General features: G+C 56.4%; 3 protein-coding genes across 7 annotated transcripts in view; 2 read left to right on the forward strand and 1 right to left on the reverse strand.

Annotated features, from left to right (window-relative positions):
* Positions 1-895: 895 nt before the first annotated feature.
* APRT (adenine phosphoribosyltransferase) lies at positions 896-3,976 on the forward strand. Its single transcript, XM_026689758.2, has 5 exons — positions 896-993; positions 1,603-1,706; positions 2,159-2,292; positions 2,517-2,595; positions 3,207-3,976. Exons 1-5 carry the CDS (start codon positions 905-907, stop codon positions 3,347-3,349), a joined length of 549 nt encoding a protein of 182 aa, XP_026545543.1. The 5' UTR covers positions 896-904; the 3' UTR covers positions 3,350-3,976.
* A 188-nt stretch (positions 3,977-4,164) lies between these two features.
* On the reverse strand, positions 4,165-8,871 carry CDT1 (chromatin licensing and DNA replication factor 1). Its single transcript, XM_087971787.1, is given in 12 exon segments — positions 4,165-4,715; positions 5,341-5,542; positions 5,807-5,941; positions 6,030-6,218; positions 6,330-6,415; positions 6,633-6,778; positions 7,101-7,295; positions 7,436-7,526; positions 7,529-7,649; positions 7,960-8,109; positions 8,544-8,731; positions 8,835-8,871. Coding segments are annotated over 12 exon segments (1,704 nt in total). The 3' UTR covers positions 4,165-4,551.
* A 123-nt stretch (positions 8,872-8,994) lies between these two features.
* The window catches only part of PIEZO1 (piezo type mechanosensitive ion channel component 1 (Er blood group)), a 61,136-nt gene continuing 47,875 nt past the window's right edge, over positions 8,995-22,255 (forward strand). For 2 of the 5 annotated variants that reach the window (XM_087971373.1, XM_087971374.1), the window contains exon 1: positions 8,995-9,642. Coding sequence is in view for 3 of the 5 variants with exons in the window: in XM_087971371.1 (XP_087827497.1) it covers positions 10,362-10,425 (64 nt within the window). In the remaining 2 variants the exon portion in view is untranslated. Of the gene's footprint in view, positions 9,643-9,997; positions 10,426-22,255 lie in introns of those variants that run through there. The other 3 variants (XM_087971370.1, XM_087971372.1, XM_087971371.1) reach the window with 2 other exon arrangements.

A 22,255-nucleotide genomic window follows, 5' to 3' on the forward strand; every position in this document is an offset into this window, starting at 1 on the left:
TCTTGGAACCCCCCTGCTTTTCGGGAAGTGCCAAATCCTCACACGAAGGAGCTTATTGTGATTTTTTTTTTTGAAAAATGAATTAGTTTTGCATCTCTGGAAGCCAATTTTTAATACTGCTGAGCATTTGTAAGAAATGAAGGCAGCTTATATATTGGAGTGCTGTGGTTGTGTCTTTTGGGGGGGAGTTTTTTGCCCCAAGAAAGGGACGGGGGGCTAGGAGGCCCTGCTTTGAACCCGGGACTTTGGCCCTGTGCGCTTGAGGGCTCCCTCCGGGATGGGAGCGAAGGCCTCTAGGGAGGCTCTCCATCCTCCAGGCCAGCGTGTCCCCAAGGCGCTTTCTCCAAAAGGCAACCGGACTTCCTGGGTTGCTTTTCCTTGGAAAGCCTTTCGCTTCTCGTCCAAGAACTGAGTGAGAAGCAAAACCTTTTCAAAGGGAGGGAAAAGGGCCTTTTGGAAAAGCGCCTGCGGGGCAGAGCCGCCTCCGAGCGAAGAAGGTGCGTCGAGCGCTCCTCGCTCTCCCCGCTACAACAGAGGCCTCCAAACTCGGCCACTTGTGGACTTCAACTCCCAGAATTCTCCAGCCAGCAGAGCTGAGATTCCCGGGCAGGGAGGGATTTACCTTCGGCCAGGCGGTCCTGTGCCCCACCTGGGAGGGGAAAGGCGGGAGGGACGGCCGCAGCCCCTCTTGGCACAGACCTGGGGGGCGGGGGCTTCCCGGAAGGGCCGGCCCTGTCCTGCGAGGGGGAGGTGGTTGCAGATCCTCCGCTGGGCGACTCTGCTCGGCCCGGGATCCCGCCCTTCCCCTCTTCCCTGGCCTCTCCCGGACTCCCCCGCTCCTGCGTGGTGGTTCCTCCCTGCGCATGCCAGTTGCTCCTGCGGAGAAGGAGGAACCCTTTTCGCCATGAGCTCCGAGGACGAGCAGAAGCGGCGCTTGATCCGCCAGCGGATTCGGGATTTCCCGGACTTTCCGTCGCCCGGGGTCCTTTTCCGGTAAGGGGCCGGGGGTCTCCCCTTCGCTGCCCTCCTGCGCGGCGTTGGGGCAGAGCCGCAGAAGCCGCCCGAGCGCCTGCAATGCCCCTGGCCCGGGCCGGCTCCACCGCAGGGGAATCGGGCCCGCGGAGCGCACCTGGTTGCAAGGCGCCCTGGGCGGGATCCGAAAGTGGGGCTCCCCCGCCGCCTCCCCGAGAGGGGAACCCCGCTCTGCAGCCGCGGGCTCTGCCCCCTCTTCGCCGTCCCGAGCTCTCTGGGAGCCGCCGCGGGAAGAAGGCGCGTGTTGGAGGGGACGATGGGTCTCTCGCTCGCCGTAGCCCGAGCCTCTTGGCGGCCCGGCGGCCCCTTCCAGAGCGACGGGGCTTCCCATGTTCGGGAAGGCCAAACTCGGGGGTGAAAGGAACTCCTGGAAGACTCAGGCCCAGGTTGCATCCCCACCTTGGAAAGCCAAGCAGAGGCAAGGCGGCCCCGTAGGAAAGCAGGCCCTCCCTTCCCCCTGCCACCCACCCACCTGGAAGGGTAGAAAAGTGCCCCAGGGGGATTCCCTGAGGAAGGGGGCCCTTCCAGCCTTGGGGCGCCCCTCCCCATCCTTTCCTTCTCCCTCCCCAGGGACATCAGCCCCATGTTGAAGGACCCCGTGGCATTCAAAGCAGCGATCGACCTGCTGGAATCCTACATCACAGCCTCCCACAAGAACATCGACTACATCGCAGGTGAGTCCCAGAGGGAGGTTGCAGCCTCACTTGGGGAGCTTTGGGATGGGCCGCAATGGATAAAGGCCGAGGAGGCCCCTTCTCGCCTCTGGAAAGAGCGCAGCACACCTGGCGGGCCTGCCTTCCCCCTTCCAGCAATTGGGTGACAGCTACCTCTCAAAGTCGTAGTAGCTCAGTGCCTTCGCTTTTGTTGCTGGTGGCATAATGCTCTTTGTGTTGCATCGGCCCGTTTCGGTCATCTTTGGAGAAGCTCACCAACCCCTAAACTTTCTTGTCCGCTCCAAAGAAAGTGGGAACTTCTGCTTCCTCCTAATTGTGCAAAGCTTTTTTATGGAAAGCCGGTGGTGTGCTTGACTGCCTCCACTCAGGCCCAGGTGCGGTTCCTCACCTGCTGCTTGTAAAGACCCCCTTCTTGCCCTCTGGGCTGACCCTCCTTTGCTCTGTTATGCCAGGCCTCGATTCCCGTGGCTTCCTCTTTGGGCCAGTTTTGGCCCAGAGGTTGGGGGTTGGATTCCTGCTCATCCGCAAGAAAGGGAAACTCCCGGGAGCCACCGAATCCATGTCCTACGCGCTGGAATACGGCAAGGTGAGTTTGTGTACCGAAGTTGTGGGTGCTCCAACACTGGAGGTTTTAAAGAAGAGATTGGATAACCACATGACTGAAACGGTATCTAGGTCTCCTGCTTATGAAGGGGGTTGGACTAGAGGACCTCCAAGGTCCCTTCCAACTGTTAGTGGCTTTCGGCTGGCCTGCCAAGGGCAACCTGCAGGATTAGGATAAAAGGCCGTTTGTTCTCCTCCTCCCTGCAGGCGGAACTGGAAGTCCAGAAGGACGCGGTGGAGCCAGGACAGAAAGTCATCATAGTTGATGATCTGCTGGCAACGGGAGGTAAATGATTGCTAGCTTCTTGCAACACCCAGGACATTGTTTCGAGACGCTTTGCAACTTCTGCTGTCGCAGGACACGCTGTGCCATGTGGTGGGCAGGGAGGGGGGAGCCTGGGGGGGGAATTCAGGGATTTCCCCAGAGTGCGCAAGTGAACTCAACTGTGTAAAGGAAGAAGAGGCGGGGGCGATAAATTCAGACTGTGGTTTAGCGTGGAAATTACCACCTCTTTTTTTAAAGTTCATTTTTATAGCCCCACCCCAAAAGCTGGTCTTGGCAAGGTGTGTTCAGCCATATTGTTTCTGCTGCTTAAGAACGGCACTTCCAGCCTTCTCTCCTCACATGGCCATCACCTGCCTCTTGCAAGCCCACAAGGGGGGCAGGATCCATTCCTTTGAGTCCCACCCCCACAACTGGTAGGGAGAGAAGGATGGCACCTAATCCAGAGGCCACATCGCCATCGTAATTGGCATCCCAGGTGGTAGCATGGCAAAGGTGGGGGGGAACTGGGAGCGGAGAGATGTCACGCTCTTGGAAGGAAAGGCAGGACCTGAATTGATCATCATATTTGCCCGTTGTCCTCTTGGCCCCCTAACAGCTCCTCTCCCTCCTAGGTACCATGAGAGCCGCCTGCGAGCTGATGACAAAGCTGCAGGCCGACATCTTGGACTGCCTGGTGCTCATCGAGCTGTCCTTCCTCAAAGGTGTAGAAGCCCTGAAGCCCTTCCCCCTCTACTCGCTTTTGCAATTCCACTGAGGCCTGGAGTTAGTCCTCCCTGCAACTCGCCTCCACCGTCCAATTTCCAAATCCTAAACTTCCGGGGGCTGCAACTTCTTTGCATGCTGGCCAAACCTTGAGCAATCCGGAAAGTGCTGAGTGTAGTTCCTTACATGGTGAAACAGCACACCAAGTACTTCCAAGTACGATGTGGAACCCACACCAAGGGCAGCCAGAGGTCTTTGGCAATATAGCCCCACGGGTTGTAGCTGGAGCACGTGTGGATCTGTCCCAGAGAAGGGTGGGCTCTGAGGTTCATCACAAATGCGCGTTCATGTTCCCTTCCAGAAAGCCAGTTGGCTGAGTGGGCCTTAAGCAACCCAGCCACAAAACCGCCTTGACTTCACTCTTCATGCCCCAGATTGAGTTCGGTCCTGCGAATGTTCCTGGCATTCCCACTTCGATTAGGCCAGCTGTAGTAGAGACTCAGTGTGTCCGTCTGCATAGTTTGGATTACTTACTAGGCAAGGAGGTGCTTTTTTCCTAGCTGCCCTGCAAGGGGAGGGTTGTATTTTGTGGCTCCTTCTCACTCTACCCTAGAAATAGCTGGAAGGAATGAACACTTCTGTAAAACGATTTGCTATTAAAGACACACTGCTCCTCTTATACCTGGTCCTGGTGGGGTTTCTTGAAGCCCTGTGCCTCACAGGCCTGCTGTTCAGGGGGTCCGGCATGCCGGGGGCCGCAGCAGAACCGCTCAAGGGGCACCGGCCATGTAGGAGAGTTTTGGAAGCAGCCTTGAGCTTCTGTTTGCACTTAGGGAGGGGAGGGGGGCAGAAATGTGCTTGGCCAGCTTCAAGTAAGTGGAGTTTAATGCCAAGTTTCGTATGCAAATCACATTTCAAGACAGAACAAGCCTTTCTTTAAAAAGAAAAAAAAAACCCAGAGTATTCCTCCTTGCTCTTGACTCATGGACAGGATGTGGGATTCCAACCTCCCCCCTTCCTGGAAAAGCAGCCACACCTTTTCCAAACTGCCCAAGAGACAAAAATGTTTTGTGCCTTTAAAAAGAGGTTTGTTGAATCGCGTAATAATGCCCACCCTCCGTCATGGCGCTGCCCAAAAGCTTGTGGGTTTTCCATCGGACAGAAGACCCACTCCCCTCTTTTTATGTAGAAGACACGGCAGGCGTCGGCTTCCCCCAGGAAGTCCATTTTCTGGGCGTCTCCCCCCAAAAAAAATCAGAGCTTCTCCTCTTCCCGCTTTCTCGCAGTTAGCCGCTCGGTTACGATATTGAGGTCCATGGCTTTGTCCAGCTTCAGGTAATTCTCTTGGCGAATGGCCAGGATGCGCACCCAGTCCGGCAGGAGCTCTGCGAAGAGGTGGAGGTGTTTTTCCATCTCTCCTGCAGGGGGGAAAGGGGGACATAAGAAGCCTGCCCTGTTTGAGGGCCAGGGGTCTTCCCAAACACAGGGAAGCCGTTGCTGGAGGGTGAGGGGCTCCAGGCCCCCTTCCCAGGGGAAGGACCGGAATCTCCGTTCAGCAGGACAGCAATTCTTCTGCAGATTAAATTTCTGGCCTGTTGTTTCCAGGTGAATCTTTTGAAACCGACTGAAAATCATGCTGCACTAACTAAATCTAACGCAGTGCTACATTTAGATGGACCGATCGGCTCAAACCTTACATGGCTTAGGACAGGGATGTCCAGTGCTGGCAAATTCTAAGACTGGGGAATGACCGGCAGACGATGAAAACCTGTGGATTTGAGGACTTAGATGGCTGCCTGCCTGGGGAATTCTGGGAGTTGAAACCCAGAGCTCTTTAAGACCTTGGGGAGGACTTGTTGCTTGGCAGGAGAACTCTCGGTCCAGGCTGTCCTGAAGTGGTTTTCCTGTTGGGGTTGCCAAGTCATCTGGGCTGCCAAAGGCGGTTGGGCTTTGCGGTTGCTGAGTAACTAGGCCTAGTTGCCAAAGGGCAGTGGGCAGCCCCTTCCCTTCCCTGCCCCAGAGCCGCCCGCCCGCCTGCCTCACCTGTGGGCATGAGCGCCTGGTAGCTGTCCGTCATCCGCTGGCACGCCAGCTCCATGGGGAGGGCCTGCTTCTTTTCGGCCACAAAGACGTTGCGCAGGATACGCGCCATCTTCGGCAGGCGGCCCAGCATGGCCAGGCGCTGCTCCTGCTGGGGGTTCCGTGTCATCAGCGCCTGCAGCTTCTGAGCCTCCTTGGCCCTGACCTGGGGGGAAGAGGTGGTGGGTGAGGGGCGGTCTTTGGCACCCTGGCTGGAATTCCAACCGTGGGCATCTGGCACCAGGCTAGCCTGCTGGAGGGTGCCCAGCTTTGACTTTCCTACAGCAGGTTTCCCCAACTCTGGCAAGGCGTCTGGACTTCAACTCCCAGAATCCCCCAAGCTTAGTGGAAGGTATTATTGCAGGCTGGTTCTCAGAGGTCCACCCAGGGAAGATGGCAGCAGCCACCGTTTGAGGGGTGGTGAACTCACCCTTTCCACCAAGGACTGCGAGACGCCTCTCAGGCTGTTGGGGGTTCCGGGCAGAGCTGGGCGAGGAGGCTGCGGGCTGGAGGGGCTGCCGTTGCCTGCCGTCCGTAGGACCAGGTTGGTCAAGGCCTTTTCCATCTGTTTGGGGAGGCGAAAAGGCAGGCGCTCTGGCTAAAAACCCTCTGCAAAGGCTTGTGGTGTGCAGAGCAACCCGCCCAGGCTGTACCTTGGGTGTCAGCATGCCTTGGGCCTTGGCCAGCACCTCCTGCGCGGTGGTGACCCTGTCCACGTGGGGAGGCTGGGGCAGCTCAGCGGGCACGATCTCGGGCACTTGGTCTACCGGGAAGCGAGGGTGCCAGCGGGTTAGCTCATCCTCTGCTATCGCCATCGGAGGGTCCAGAGAAGCCAGGAACGCCTAGGGGGAGGCCAAGCACACGTCTCAAGAAATGGGACATGCCCCCTTCCTGCCCTGCCAGTGGGGGAGGGGGGAGGGTGCCAAACTGCCCCCCCCCACAGGAGTGCTTGCCTTGTGGTGCTCCTTGACCCTGGCCGTCAAGTTCTTGCAGAAGATGCTCCGACGTTCCATCAGCCGGGATGCGGTCAGTTTCTCCCCTGGGGGAGAGAGGAGGAATCGGTGCTCAGGCTCCCCTCCCACCTCAGCCCCCCACCGCAACCCCCCACGGCATCCAGACGGGCATCAGCAGGTCCTCGTTTCTTGACAGGAAACAGCAAAAAAGCTTTCTTGCTGGGGGAAAGAGCCCAGACAAACACCAAGGCTGAGCTCACACAAAGGGCTTGTGAAAGCAGGGGGCCGCCTGCCCAGACCCACCTGTTCCCAGCTCTGGCTCGATAGTCAGCTGGTAGGCGCCCTGCTTCCCCGGTCCACCAAAGGTAGGGATGTTTCTCTCTTGGCGCAGGACGTAAGAACCTGGGTACACCGTCTTCATCTGCCCCAAGTGCCGTTCTTCAAAGCGCCTACAGGGCAGGAAGCGGATTAGTGGGCAACATTCGCTTTCCAGAAAGTGGTGACCAGGCCCAGAGCGAGCCCTGCGTGGATGGGAAGCAGCGTCCTCACCGAAGCCCCATGGAAAGCTCCAGTCTTGGGTCTAAACGGGTGTCCAACCTTCACCACTTGAAGACTGGTGGACTTCAACCCCCAGAATTCCTGAGCTAACATGACTGGAGGAGGAATTCTGGGGATTGAAGTCCACCAGTCTTCAAGGTGCCAAGGTTGGAGGCCCTTGGTCTAAAGGGGTGCCCAGAAGCCTCCAATCCAGCACCTGAAAAATAAACTCACTTGCGTGTCATCTCCTGCACGCCCTGCTTGACCTTGGCAAAGGTGACCGCTTCCAAGCGGTTGAACATCATCGCCACGATGGTGTCTGTGCTGCGGAACATCTCGGCCAGCACCTTGTATTTGTACGGCAGGAGCAGACCGGGGGGCACATCTTGGGCGAGGGTGTGGAAGCGCTGATAGGCCGGCACCTTCTCACTAAGCCAGGAGGGGGGGGGAGGAGAGGCTTCAAACGGCTGAACCAGACCGGCTCTCAGGGGAGCCAGTCGTGCCAGTGACCTGCCCCCGCCCCCCCGCCCCACCCCTCTGCTTCAGGATGGGCAGAGCCATCTTCCCACCTGGTCTCTGCTGTGGGTGCCAGGTCCTTCCTCCCCTCTTGTGGGGAGAGTTTCCTCTGGCGGATCTGGGATTCCAGCAGCCGGGCCCGTTCAATCGGCCCTTTAGGTCGCCATCAGATTCCAGGTGGGCAGTTCCGCCCTTGATCTTCTGCACCAGGCTCTGGATCTTGCCCAGACGGCTCTTCAGCTCCAGGTGCTGCTTTTGGGGTGCATCCTGCGCAGAAGGGGGAGATCTCAGCAAGGCTGGCCGCCCCCTCCTCCCTTTTTGCTGGGCCCCTGGGATTCAAGAATGAAGCAGTGCCCCCCCCTCTTTGCAAAACCCCCGCCTCAGGGAAAAGGCCGAAGGTGCATTAGAGGTGGTGGGGGGGGAGAGCAAGGGAGGCTGGCCAGGGCACAGAGATAGGGAGATTGGCACTGATGATTCTTAGGTCAGCTCCAGTCTGCAATGCAGGGGTGTCCAATTTTGGCAACTTTTAAGCCCTGTGAACTCCCAGAATTCCCCAGCCAGTCCTGCCCTCTCTCACCTTCTCCTCTGGACCAGCCACAGCCCCCGAGGTCCCCCCCAACTTCAAGCCAGGTGAGAGAATCTTGTTCACCAGCTCCTTGGCTTCCTTATCCAGGGAGGAGGGGCTGGCGGGCGCCAGAGCTGCTGTGGATGAGGGGCAGGCAGAGACCTGAAACAGAAGCAGAGCCTCAGTCAACCCTTGGGGCTCTCTCTTTCACACGCACACACGCACGCACGCCACGAGGCCCGGGGTCCCTTTGTACAGGAGATTTATTTAATTAATAAATACAAATTAGGGAGCAAGAACAGGCAGCCTGGAAAACTTGGGCAGCCTGGCATTATCTGGAGTTCCCTTCACACGACCGGGCATCAGGTTAGAGACCTTGCTGGAAAACGGAGCAGCATCAGAGCAACACGTGGAGGAGAGCAAGCGGCCCCCCAGCCCAGCCGGACCGGGTCGCGGGGAGGGGGCTCCGTCCGACCCAGACCGGGGCTCGGATGCCCACAGCGGCTCTGACCTGGCAGCGAGGCGGCAGGCCGTCAATCCGGATCGAGGCCGCCTGGGAGAAGAGGAGCCACGCGGGGGGAGCCGGGGGGACTCACCGCCGTCTCCTCCTCCGGGGGCATCAGCAGCCTCTTCCGGGCGCCCCCTTTGGGCGGGCGGCGATGCGGGCGACGGGGCTCCGCTCCGCTTCCATCTCGGGCTCCGAGCGGCGCCTCTTCCTGCTGGGCGGCCTGGCCGGCGGGGGTGCGGAGGCGAGCGGAGTCCCGGGCGGACCCAGCCGCGGCTTCTGCTCAGCGGGGCCGGCCCAGTCGCCCTCCGGCTCCAGCCCCGGCTCCCCGCCGCCCCTTTCCGCCGCTTGGCGCCCCGCGGCTGCTCCCGGCCGGCCTTGCTCTGCGGGAAGAAGCGGGTCAGGCGGAGCTGCGCCATCTCGACCGCCGCCGCCGCTGCTGCTGCTACCGCCGCCGATACAAAGTGGCCACTTTCGCGGGCCGGCTAAGCCCCGCCCCGCTTTTCCCGCGCTGCGCTCTTAAAGGGGCCGCGCCGCCGCCCGGGACCCTCCAGACGGGCCGGCCTCGCTTCTCGGGGAGGCCGCGGGGGCAGTCACGATCCCCGGCCGGCCTTAGGCCGCAGCCCGCTGCCAGGGGGCGTTCGGGCGACGGCTGCAGCCCGTGCCGAGGACCCCCCTCGCATCCGGGCTCGGGCGATGTGCGAACTCGCCTCCGCACCGTTTCCTGCAACCCGTTTGTCCCGTTCACGAAAGAGGCCGGGTTCAGACGGTCCTCTCCCCAGGCAGCGTCCCCGGGTCAGAGGTCTGGGGCGGACCCTCAGCCAGGACCCGGGCAGGGGCCGCCTGGAAGCCTCTCCGCCGGCTGCGCTTCGGCCCGTCCAGGACCTGGCCCTGGCCCGTAGCTGCCTCGGGCCTGCTTCCCCCGAAGGGCCTCCTGCTGGCCTCTTGCTTTGGGGCTCCGTTGGGAAGGGGGACCCGCGTCTCACTCCGAAGGCCTCGCAACGCGCGTCAGGAAACTCCGCTCCGGGGCTGGTTTCCTCGGCGCCCCCGCTAGCTTCTACAGCTGGGGCTGGCGGGGCTTTCTGCTGCTCCGCCCGACGCACCCCGGCAGGGTCCCGGCTGAGGCGGGGCAGCGCTTGGGGCCTCCGGAGCTCCTGCGGCTGGGAGCGAGAAGGCGGCCTGGACTCCAGGTGAGGCCAGACATGGGATACCTGGGCGGGGGGCGTCGGTTCGCCTGCGGGCCTTAGGAGGGCAGGGGCGAAAGCAGGCGCTCCATCTACCGCGGAGCTCTGGGAGGGAGCGGGGGCTACGTCGGGGGAGGCAGAAGCAGCCTCCGAGCCTCGAGGGTGGGAGCCTGATCGCCGCCTGAGTCCAGGCTGAGCAGCCCCGCAAGGCGAGTCGGGGCTTTGGAGGGTCTCTCCGCCTGGTCCGACGTGTCGGGCCGGAGAGGCCGTCGCAGCGGGCACTAGGTGGAGCTGCCGCCCGGCCAATAGCGCCAGGGGAGGGGAGGGGCGGCCCCGGCGGGTGGGCGGAGGCGGCGGCGGAGGCGGCACAGCAGCAGCTCTAACCGGGAGGGTCCGAGCTGGCACGTGCGCGGCCAGAGAGAGCCGGGACATCGGCGGCCGAGCGGGGCTGCGCTGCGCGGAAGGCCGACAGAGCCTGGGTCCGGCTGCGCTGGCTGCGGGGCAGAGCCGAGACCGCCCCCGCTCCTCCCCGGGGACGGGCTGAGCTCCCGCGGGCCGAGGGCGAGAGAGGGCGGCTGGGCTCGGGTGGGGCGCGAAACCGACGGAGCCGCCGCCGCCGCCGCCGCCGCACTGCGCCCAGCCAGGCGCCGCTTCGGGACTCGGAGCCCGGGGCCGGGACGATGCCGACGGCCGCCCGCCGACCCTGCGACTGAAGCCGCGGCGCGATGGAGCTGCGGGTCCTGTGCGGCGTCCTTTACTGGCTGCTGCTGCCGCTCTCGCTGCTGGCCGGTAAGCGGGGCCTGGGCGGGCCGGGCGGGGGCATCGGCCGCCTCTTTGGGCGCTTTGGCACCCGGTCGCGCCCCGTCGCACTCCGGCCGCGAGGCTGCTTCCTGCCTGAAGGCGCCGGAGGGGTGGAAGGCTGCTGCGGACGCTCTGTCTCGGGGAGGGCTGGACTAAATGACCTTTAAGAACCCCCCAGCCCGCAGAAGCGCATTGGCTGTCACTTAAGTGCTGGAGGCGGATGGTGGTCCGTGAACAGCCCCAGCCCAGCCGAGAGAAAGGCTGCGACTTTCCCGCTGGAGCGGGCGACCCGAGGCGAGGTCTGGCCGGGCTGGGCTAGAAGCCGCCATGGCAGCAGCTCCCCCCCTCCCGCACCCCAAGTTCTCCTTGGCCCTCCTGGCGGGGCGGGCGGGCGGGCAGCTGCGCTTCTCCTGGGCCGGATTTGTATTGCATGCCCGCAGAGGCGGCGGCGGCCGAGAAGGGAAGTTGTCGTCCTGAGACGCTTCCAGCTGCGGCTGCTGGAGCCCCTCCAGCCTGTTAAACAAACCCGAGAGGAATGTTGCAGGCGCCCAGGTCGGAATCACCTGGTGGGAGCCGGTTAATTATCAAAAACAGTCTGGCTCCCAGTTGTTGTGGTTGCCCTGAAGCCGACACCAGCCAGCCAGTCTGCTGGAAGTGCCCAAAAAAGTCAGAACAAAGGTTTTTGCCAGTCAGCCCAGCAGCGCCCTGGGTGAAAGTAATTGGCTGGGTAGGTAGGTGTGTTGTGTGAAGGTAGCAATTACATGTGTTCACATAATGGTGACACATCTTGAAAGCTGTGTAGATCCTATACTAGAGTGATTTGTTGAAGGAACTGAATTAGTGGGGACGCAAATGGATTTTGCAGGTCACTATAAACTCAGGGCCCTGCCATTTAGGGGTGCAGATTGCAAAAGGCAAAGTCCCCTTCTGGGCACCTTCAGGGATGAAACAGGATCGCTGGAATCACAAACCACCTCCCAATGCCTGCTGCATTATGTGAAAGGTGAAGGGTCAGCACACGGATTGTGAATTCTGATGACCAGAGGCTGGATGGAAGGAAAATGTGTGAGCAGTGACTCTTCTGCCCTGACAGGGAAGAGGGGAGCCGGCAGAGGGAGGGGTGATAGAAATGTGCGAGATTTTGCAGGGACCAAGAGCTCTCCCCTCAGTGGAAGAAGAAGGGGGAATTCCCCCCAATGCACCCCCATTCTCTGGGCTTGAGGGAAAGAGGCAGAGGGGCCTCCCGGCCTCCTGCTTTGGTTCCTCACCGTAGAGACACGATGTGGGAAAGACTTGAATGAGGCTGTGTCAGAAGATGCTACGGCATGTGGCCTTGCAGAGACCGGCAGACATCGAAGTGTGAGGTAGCCTTGCCTTCCCAGGCCAAAATCTGCAGAAAAGCAGAGGTAGGGAGGTCATCAGCCAAGAACCTGGCGGCCTCTGCACTTCATGTTCAGGATTGGCTTTCTCCGTCTCTGGCACTGTCGGCAAACCCAGGGAATTTCTAGAAGCCTGAACTATGGTTGTTCTAGGGTAGAGCCCCCTTTCAGCCAGAAGCGAATTCCCTGGGGGTGCGGAGGCCGCTGGAGAAGGCGAACTCTTCCCTGTTTAGTCATCCCCGGGGTAGCCTGCGCAACCAGTTTTTCACGGGCTCTTCTGGTCTTCCTCACGGTGGCCGCCCAGGAGTCAGTGGGGAGACGGGGGCCCAGATGGTATCATGGAGACGGCTCATGAGTTTATGCTGTTTGTGTGAGGATCCCTTTTCCTTACATCTGTCTTAAAACAGGCACATGCAGGTACACATGCTCAGGTACGTGAACTTGAGGATCCCCAAAGCCTCTTTTGCTGCAATCTGTTGTGAAACAAGGTGATGCAAGTTTCTTAGTCTGCCTCTTACTCCATTTGAGGATTATTCTGATGGGGGGGGGGGGAATCTGCCCCATTAGACGGCTTGGGTTTACCACAGCCCTTTCCCTCCCCTCCTTGTGTCTGCCTAATTTTCCTGGCTTCTCCTCCCATCCCAAGGGATCCCGCCTTTTCTCTCTTTTTCTCCCCATTCCCACCACACACACACACACACACACACAGAGAGAGAGAGAGAGAGAGAGAGAGAGAGATCAGGCGTCCTGTGTTTGAAAATCCCTGGGCAGCCAACCTCTTTTACACAAATATTGAACCAACGCATACATCCCTGCCCATCCTTGGACTGTTACGAAGGCCCAGCAGCCGGTTTATACAGCAGCAGCAGGAGGAGGGTGGGGCCTGCGCCCATCCAGGTTGTTCAAGGAAGAGAAGCAGGAGCATCTTTGGGGTTCTCTGACGGGGAATGGATTGCGTCTCTTCAGCGTGTGCTACTGGTTTTCCCCAGACCAGGTGGCCATTCCATTTACTCTGGCTGTGCAAGGTGTTTTTTTTAATCCTGCCTGTTGGAAAATGCTTGCATGCTTACACACTGGAAAAAGGAGGCTGTCCAACACTTAGAACAGGAGTCCTCAAACTTGGCAACTTTAAGACTTGTGGACTTCAACTCCCAGAATTCTTCAGTCAGCATAGCTATGTCTCAGTCAGCATAGCTATGTCTCAGTCAGCATAGCTATGCTGGCTGAGGAATTCTGGGAGTTGAAGTCCACAAGTCTTAAAGTTGCCACGTTTGGAGACCTCTGACTTTATTGTCACTTTGAATGTACTCTTATCGGCATACATTAAAATGAAATTTCGTTGCACACAGCTCTCCAAGGGTCACCACCTCCAATAGAGACTACATGCTTCCTTCTCCTTCCCCGCCACCAACCCCAACTTCTTTGCAAATTATGGTGCTTTGCTTCTCACCAAGAAACCCGTTTTCGGCTATAAGCACTTTTTAAAGTGCTCTTCAACTTGAAACCTGCTCGGTTCCCGTAAATTGGGTCCTTCTGCAGACGTTTTGGAAGAGAAGGTTATCTTTCACCCAACCCGAGAAAATAGTAGTTTGCACATGGGAATTTTAACTGTTTTTGAAAGTGTGCGGCTGCACTGCACTGTGCCTTTAAGGCAGGAATGATAACTTTTGAGCAAAATGACCCCACCCACCCCCAGTGAAGCCAGATACTACAACATCAGAGGTTCAAATAGCCCAGGTTTGTCTGCTCAGAGTGGGAAGGATAGGCTCTGTAGTAGAAGCTTGCAAAAAAAAAAAAAAAACTACCAGGAAGGGCTCCCAGTTAGGCATTGTGGTGACAGGTGGTATTGCATGCAAGCAGAGCAGTCTATATTCAAAATACGCTCCTTTTCTTACAGCCGGATGAGATAAAAGCATATTCGTCTGGTAATCAAAGGCTTAAACTCGTAGCAAAGCTCATCCTTCTAACCCTTTTGAGGGGAGCCCCTTGGCAGCAGCCTTTGCATTCCAGAAGGATCAAGCCAACAAAGCAACAGCTGTTTCAAGAAGGGACATAGCTGGCTGGGGAATTCTGGGAATTGAAGTCCACACCCCTTCAAGTTACGAGGTTGAGGAATACTGTTGCAGAAAAAAGGGGCAGTTCTTTTGTGCCTTGTCAGGCTGTGTGAGTGTGTTGGGGAGAGGAAGTCAGTGCTCAAGAGTGGCTTCCTTTTTGAGCCCACAGAAGTGGAGAGTGGGTCAAGCTGCCAAGACAGATTGAATGGTGAATGCGTGTGTGTGTGTGTGTGTGTGTTTGGAGAGGGGGGGCGAGTGATGCAGAGGCATGTCAGCAGACATGCAACCAGCATATGGATGCCCTCGATGCTAGTCAGTGGCTGAGATGGGCCAGATTCCTCCTCTTAGCTTGGCCACCACTTCTGCTTGGAGTTCGGAAAAAGTCCTGCTGAAGTTTCATTTTTGGTCAGAGCCCCGTGGCCTGGTGGAGAAATGAAACTTGCAATATATTGGGAGCCTCAGGCCAGCAGGGAGCCTTTCCTTGCAGTTTGCCTTGGCAATCCAAGGCTAATTCCTTGACTGGCAAAAGAAGGTTCCTGTGGGTCTCTCCCTCCCTCCCTCCCTGCCCCACCGGTCACTCACCAAGCCTGCAGGATGTGAAAAGTTTCATAATAACCATACCTGCAAATGTTGCTCTGTCCAGAAGGAGCTTTTTTAGGCCACCATTCCTGACAAGGACACGCGGTAGGAACAGCAGACCTGTTTACTTCCATTACATAATCCGGTGGCTTTTCTGCAGCCTGGATGCATTCAACTCTTTTCAACTATATTTAGTTCCAAGGTTTGGCCTCAGCTGCCTTGAAGGCCCTTTGGCCTGCAAGAGTGGTGCAAATTTGATATGTCAGAGAGATTTTCCAATGTTGCCGTGTTTACAGTGCTTAATTTTAGGCACCTGGATGTGTAGCATCCCACAGCCACTTTCGGGCTTTAGTCTTAGTTTAGGTCAGGATCCTGTTGCTGTTCCAGGTTTGGCAGGTTTCTCTGGAGTCTTCGCATGGAAGAGATGCTCCAAGGCATCTCTGGCCAGGTTGTGGGGCTACAGTGAAGTGGGGAGGGGGCTGGACATTTTCTTGGTCAATGCTTTCCCAGAACCTCATGATGACTTTGTATAAACATTTCCGTAAAATTCACGATGGGCTACAGTGCCTCAAAAAGGTATAAGACGGTGTTATTCAACTTTGGCCACTTGAAGGTATGTGGATTTCAACTCCTGAAATTCTGGATGGCTAGGGAATTCTGGGAGTTGAAGTCCACACATCTTCAAGTGGCCAAGCCTGCGGGGTGAGGGGTAAGAGTTGGAGGAGAAACAGGAAGTGCCCTGCTATGCAGGCTCCCCTCCCCGCAACTGAAGAGGCAACTTTGCTGCTGTCTGTTCTTGCCTGGATCCCCTTTTGGCTCTTCCTCTCATCCCTTTTAATCCAGAGCTGCACTGGGGGAGGGGGGGCAGGAGTGGGGGCTTCTTCTTGTAGAGAGAAATAAAAGGGCACCGCTGGGATTCCAGCTGGCTTGGAAGGCTCCTCCTGGGCTCTGCTTTCCGACCAGGAACTCCCAGCCGTAAAATGGAAGCAGCTCAGCTCCAAGGGACCTTTAGTGCTCTTGGACTTTTGCTACAGTGCTCAAGCTTTGATCCCCTGCAGTGTGTCTTGTGTGTGTGTAACGTTGGTAATAATAATGGAGAAATATGGGACAGCGAGAGCACTTGTTGTGAAAAGTTTTTTCCCTTTGTTGCTGCTCCATCTGGCACCCTTCATCTCTTTTCCAGGATGTTTGGCTAGTTTGCCCTGCCCACAAGAGAGGTTTGTGCCTGGAACAGTTACGCTGAAGGAAAGAAAGAGTAATGCGAAGAGCAGGGGAAGGGCCGCTTCCCGCCACTTTCTTTCTTGCGCCGCTGACGGAATTGTTTTGAGAGTCTCTCTCCCGTGGCAGGAAGAAGGGAGACAGCTGGAGCTGGTTTCCCTCTCTTCCCACACTGAACCAGGAAGCTGTGCTTCTCTTAACTGTTTGGGTAACGTGCACACGATTAATCATAAATGCTGCATGCAATTACACAGGCACTGACTGACGGTTGACTTAAGTTGCCACATGTGGGGTTTTTCTAATTGGTCTGGCTTTTTAGCAGTTTGCTGATCGATGGTCTTGCGGCATAAAGATCTGAGGGTTTGTTTGTTGGTTTATCTTGGAGGAGAAAAATAATATTCTCTGGAGTATAAGGACTAGATGGGGGAAAGTGTGATGGGTGTTGTAGTGCAGGCTCGAGGAATGCTAAAAGAGGGAGGCCATGGAGAAATTCCCATTGGACTCCTGAGTAGGTGTGGATGGGGTCACAGTGTTAAAGGTGAACATGCGCAATTGGGCAAATAAAGAGCCGTGGTGGTACAGTGATGGGAATGCAGCATTGCAGGCTAATTCGGTTCACTGTCATCAGTTCGAATCTCACCAGGCTCAAGGTTGACACAGCCTTCCATCCTTCCGAGGTCAGTAAAACGGGGACCCAGATTGTTGGGGACAAAATGCCGACTGTAAACCCCTTAGAGAGGGCTGGAAAGCACTGTCAAGCGGCATACAAGTCTAAAGGCTATTGCTAAAACAGCAGTTTTTTCTTTTCCTCTTTTGCTGGAGCAGAGCAGAAGGTGGTTTAGGTCAGGGGTCGCCAACCTTTTGGACCTCAGGGACCACCAAACTCATAATTTTAAATCCCAGGGACCACTAACCGGTTGTGTGGGCATGGCCTAATTTGTGGGTGTGGCTTGGTGGTCATGTGACTGGCTGGGCATGGCTTGTATGTAAATATATAAATATTTATATAAATATTGAATGTTTTATATAAAAAAGAGCAACTTTTACCCAAAATCAGGCAAAGCAGGCAGGCAGATTGAGTTCTCACAGAATCACAGATTCATACAGAGATCTATCTATCTGCCATTGGCTAGCTCAGTCTGTCACACAAAATTTGCTAGCAAGCAAACTCACAAAATTAACTCACAACACACCATGTATGCAAATATTGAATTTTTTATATAAAAAAGCAACTTTTATCCAAAATCAGACAAAGCAGGCAGATTGAGTTGCTCACAGAATCATTGAGTGATCTATCTATCTGCCATCGGCTAGCTCAGTCTCAAATTTGCTTGCGGTGAATCTGCACTGAATTTGCTTGCAAGCAAACCTTCAGTCCTAAGGGAGGTTTGGCTCTGCTTAGCTAGAAAGCAAGAAATCCAACCATTTCCTGCTTCCTAGCTAAGCTAAATCTCCCAGCACAGCAGAACAGATGATGGTCGGAAAAAGGAAAAATAGCAACTTAGCAGGCAAATTTACCGGGTAAGGAGTGAGTGGGCGGGGAGGGTTCCCGTGGGCCACGTGGGCTGAGCAGCCTTGTGTTTCTGCACAGCCTGGATTAATTGCTTTTGGGGGGGGGGTGCTCGGGGTGAGATTTCTCTGCGGCCCACCAAAATTTTCTCACGGCCCACCAGTTGGCGACCGCTGGTTTAGGTGACTTCTCTCCTCCCATAAGGCCCTGGCCTTTATCAGGGGGCAGGGGTGTGTCTTGGCTGGGGAGGGTCGTGGATCCCGCAGCAGGCAAAGAGGAGCCAGAGTGCTTCATTGGGGAAGGCAACCCCTTACTCTTTGGGGTGGCTTCCTCCAACCTAGGAAGTGGTCCCCCCAAAATTCAAGAGATTAAAAATGGCCGGAGTCTTCCACGGCTTGGGTCTCTCTGATCTTTGGGGCCAGCCTGCTGGGGATTCTGGGAGCTGTAGTTTCATCCCATTGGAGCCCCCAGCATTGCTTATGAAAGCCGGGCCTTGGCTCCAGAAGGTGTGGAGGCTGAATAAATGTTGGCTCCTCCAACCGGCTGTCAAGGCCGGGAGATCAAAGAGACGCTTCTTTGTTTCTCTCCTGGTGTCTGCTACTTTGTGTCTTCTTCAGATTCCTCTCTAGGCTGAGGAGCGTCTGGATGGCAGTACACACACACACACACACACACACACACACACACACCACGAAACCCTGCCTTCAGGGACGCTGATTTCACTTCCAAGATGCTTCTTGTGAAGTCTGGTAGACCCATGGCGGATTCTTGGCTGTGGGGTGGAGCAGTTAGAGCGGTGAATTTCTGCTGGGAAGGGTTCAAATACTCCCCACCCCCAACTCTCTGAAGCTGAGATCTTGGGCCAGTTCCCCCCTCCCCCCACCTACCTGGCTGGGCTGCCGTGAGGAAGAAGGGGGAGGGGAATCTGAACGGCTGCCCTCTGGCTGTTAGGCCCCCACGGAAGGGCAGGGAGGCTTGGCAGGCCAGGTCCCTTCGTTGGATGGATCCCTCTGCCGCCGTATCGCTCTGGGCGATCTCCCCAATGCCTCCCTGGTTGCACTGAGCTCTGCATTACTATCACTATTAATCTTCTCATCACTCCTTATCACCCATCATCCCCTCCCGCTTGTGACTGCATGATTGTAACTTAGTCGCTTGTATCCTTACGATCTATATGGACTGTTTTCTAGTAGGATTTGATGGCTGATTGTACCCCATGACTATTATTCCGTGTTATACCTGATGATTCTCAACTTTGCACCAAGACAAATTCCTTGTGTGTCCAATCCCACCTGGCCGTTAAAGAATTCTATTCTATTCTCTCTGGTTGCACCCAGGTGGAAAACCCACCATGGCACCTGGGAAAGGCCTTGGGAGACGGGTTAGGGGGGTTAGAGCGGCCAGGCAGGAGAGGGGGCAGCTGGAGAGTGGGAGGGGCAAGAGGCCCAGGAGGGACCCCTGAGGAGCTTCTCAGGCTGCTAAGGAGACCAAGAGTGACTTGCAGGTGTGTGGGAGAGCCTCTCAGGGCAACCTTACAGCTGAAAGGAGGGTTGGCTTACCTGGCTGTGATCCTGAGTTACGTGGTGAGGTTGGCCAAGAGCCTTGTTTCTCTGGAGTGGGGGGTGCAGCTTCTTTACCCTGAGTCCCTCCCCACTGGCAGGAATCCCGTCTCGGTATTTGGGTGGGAGGCACAGAAAACAGAACAGGTTGTCCTCAACTGACAGCCATTCATTTAGGGACCATTCAGAATGGGAAAAAGGGACACGACCATTTTGCAAGTGACCCTTTGCAGCATCCCCAGAGCCCCGGGACCGAAATTCAGGTGCTTGGCAACTGACTCGTACTTAAGGCGGTTGCAGCATCCCGAGGCCAGGCGATTCCCCTTTTGGGACCTTCTGAGAAGCAAAGTCAATGGGGGAAGATGGATTCACTTAACAACAGTGCAGTGATTCCCTTAACAACTGGGGCAAGGAAGGTCATAAAATGGGACAAAACTTATTTTAAAAACTGCCTTGCTTAGTAACAGGAATCTGGAGCTCAATTGTAGTCGTAAGTCAAAGACTACCTGTAATGCAGGATCCTCAAATCCTCCCCCCCCCCAGGCTGTGGCTGGGAACTGGGCCATATATGTGAAACCAGCCCCACTCCCATGCACACACCCCCACCCCACCGCTGTCGGTCTGCAGAGCCGGAAAGGCTGGTCCTGCTGCCGTAATGTATCTTCTGAAGGAGGCACGATAGAGCAGCCCCCCCCACCCCAAACTGGGCAGCTTTAAGACTTGTGGACTTTAACTGCCAGAATTAAACAACCACAACAACCACCACAACAACCACCACAACAACCATGATGATGACAACAACAACAACAAACAACAACAAGAAACAACAAGTCTTAAAGTTGCCACGTTTGGGGTCCTCTGTGATAGAGCTTTAACAAAGCTGAACTTCTGGGCCATTATGGACTCTCCCAGAGGTTTTCCTTGAGAAAAGTCCTTCAATAGTTCCCCAGACTCTACTGATGGATGATACCAGGGGTGGCATTCAATTTTTTTTAAATACTAGTTATGTGGGTGTGGCTTGGTGGGCGTGGCGGGGGAAGGCTACTACAAAATCCCCCATCCCTTCCCACCCCACTAGCCTGCTTTCCAGTTCCCTTCTCCTGTGCAGGGCAGCCAAAGGAGACCCAGCCAATGATCATCTGGGACACGATGGGAGGCAGAGAAGAGACAGGGTTGGCGGGGCCAGTCAGAGGCGGGATTGGCCGGTTCCCCCAACTACTCAAAATTCCCGCTACTGGTTCTCCAGAACTGGCTGAATACCACCTCTGAGTGATACCCCCTCACACACCCCTCTCCCCTCTGCCGCTCCCCCCACAGCTCCAGCCCCACCTCCTGCCCCAGCTTTCCACAACTGGGTTGCCATCCTCTTTGTGCCCCTTCCTTCCTTCGTGGCAGAGAAGGCTGGCGGGTTTCCCCTCCTCTCGGGCTGGCCTGATCTGTGTGTGTGTGTGGGGGGGGGGTGTTGGCATTTCTGCATCTGACTGGCAGGAGGGGAAGAGAGAAGCTGGGGGGGGCGCGGAGTTCCCCCTCTGTCAAGCACCTTCTGCAGCAGCCTGGATGGGTTGGAAGGGGAGGGCAGGACCAGGGTGTCCAGAAGGGGAGGGTGCCCCGCCCGGTGACTCAAGCGATTTAGGCGGCAGCCACCACAAGGCCTCCTGACTCAGTTCCCTGGAGAGCAGGCTTCTTTCATTAGGGAAGTCTGAATCAGCCCGCCCTGCCTGGGGGCCCCATGGCGCTTGGGTAAATTGCAGGGCTGGCAGCCACGCCTCAGCCACATCTGGGCCCCCTAAAAGGCTACCCAACTGGGCAACGGCAGAGCCGGAGACTTCCTGGCCTTGGCTCCGGTTTGTCTGTGTGTGTGGGGAGTCCCGGGGCATTTCAGCAAGGCAGGGTTTTGGGGAGGGGGAGGCTGCCAGCCTTATGGCCAGAGGCTACAGGGTTACTTAGGAAGAGGCACTTCAGTGTGCAGAGATGGACAAATCAACGATGGAGTTAAAAGACAAGGAGGAAACAGAATATTGTAAGATTTGGGACATGTGGTATGAGTGGCTAGAGGAGAAAAGTAAAGAATATAAACGTAAGTCCCAGAGTTCCTCAGCCAGCAAAGCTTACTCTCTTGTAATCCCTTCCTCTGCACTCTCTCCTCTTTGGAGAGGACAAGAGGAAAAGAAACAGAAACGGCTGGCTGGGGAATTCTGGGAGTTGAAGTCCACGAGTCTGAAAGTGGCCGTAGAAGACAGGGTCTGTGGGGAGCTGTGAGTTCAGAAGATCTGCTCCACCACCCGGGAAAGACGGAGAGATTTGCGAGTGGCTGCGTTCCTTCAGGGCCCGGGGATTTTCCTGCTCTTGGCCGTTCCCAGGCCTCTGCCCTTACCGGAGGCCTGCATTTCAGAATTGAATTAGTTTCCATAAAAACAGGATGGGGTGGGCAGGATGGTCCCTCCGCTCATTTGTATTTTTTCCCATTAAGCCGGAAGCCCAGACCGAGCTCCGACTCTTGGTGTCCTTTCTCTTCCTTTTGTTTTTTCCCCAGAATACGGGCCGTTGGGTGTGGGGAGGCTTCTGTCCCTGGGAGATCCGAGAGTTTCCAAAAGGAAATCGGCACCGGGGCTTAGATTTCTCTGGAGCTGAACTCTTCGGCTTCAAGGGGGGAAAGGAATTCTTTCTCTCCCCACCCCCCCAAAAAAAGACCAGGGCGTGTTGCACCCACTTCTCCCCAAATCCCAAACCAGGGAAGGCTTCCCCTTAGGAAGGAGACTGTTCCTTCTCTCTCTGGGATCCCATGGCTGCATGGGTGAGTAATCTACAGTCTCGGCTTCTAATCTGCACTCCCACCGTCAGAGATTCGGTCTGTGGAACTGTTCAAGCAACCTTAAGACATGTGGACCTCAACTCCCAGAATTCCCCAGCCATCGTTCTTCACCCTAATAAGTTTCTCATCTGGTACCCAGAAACAATTTTCAGTTGCCCCAGACAAGGAAATCCAGGTGATTTTGATGTCTGGGCTCGAGAGTGTGGAAATGGAGACGGTGAGCAAGAGGGAATGCCTTGAAAAGTGGGGCTGAGGCCTGTTTGGTGGCTCCTTGTGCCTCCCTTTTTCTCTGACAAGACAAATGCCTTGGAAACATTGGAACATGCCCCACTTGGAAGCACAAAATGCATTCAAACAAGTTAAAATGTATCTTTACAAGGAAACCGAGAATCATGCTGACTTTGTAGTAATTAATAATGTTTGCTGTTGCAAGTTTGCTTGTCATTTCGTGTGAATTGTCCAGGAAATTTGGCAAGTGTTGCTCTCAGACGTAACCATAAGCAATCATCATTTCTCCCCCTCCTCCTCCTCCTCCTGGCAGGTGAGCTTCTGCCACCTCTGCCGCTCTGTTGCGCCCACTAGAATAAGGTGGCTTGGCCTGCAACCTCCGTCGCCTGACCCGAGGAAGCGGGCTCCCCTCCCTCACAGCCAAGCGTGCTCCTTTGCCCCCCCTGGCACGAAGAGCCTTCTTCAGGCAGCCTCACTTT

Source organism: Notechis scutatus, chromosome 9 (assembly GCF_049901735.1).
Source record: "Notechis scutatus isolate UNSWTSFEM ecotype Mainland chromosome 9, rNotScu1.2, whole genome shotgun sequence".
Lineage (NCBI taxonomy): Eukaryota > Metazoa > Chordata > Lepidosauria > Squamata > Elapidae > Notechis > Notechis scutatus.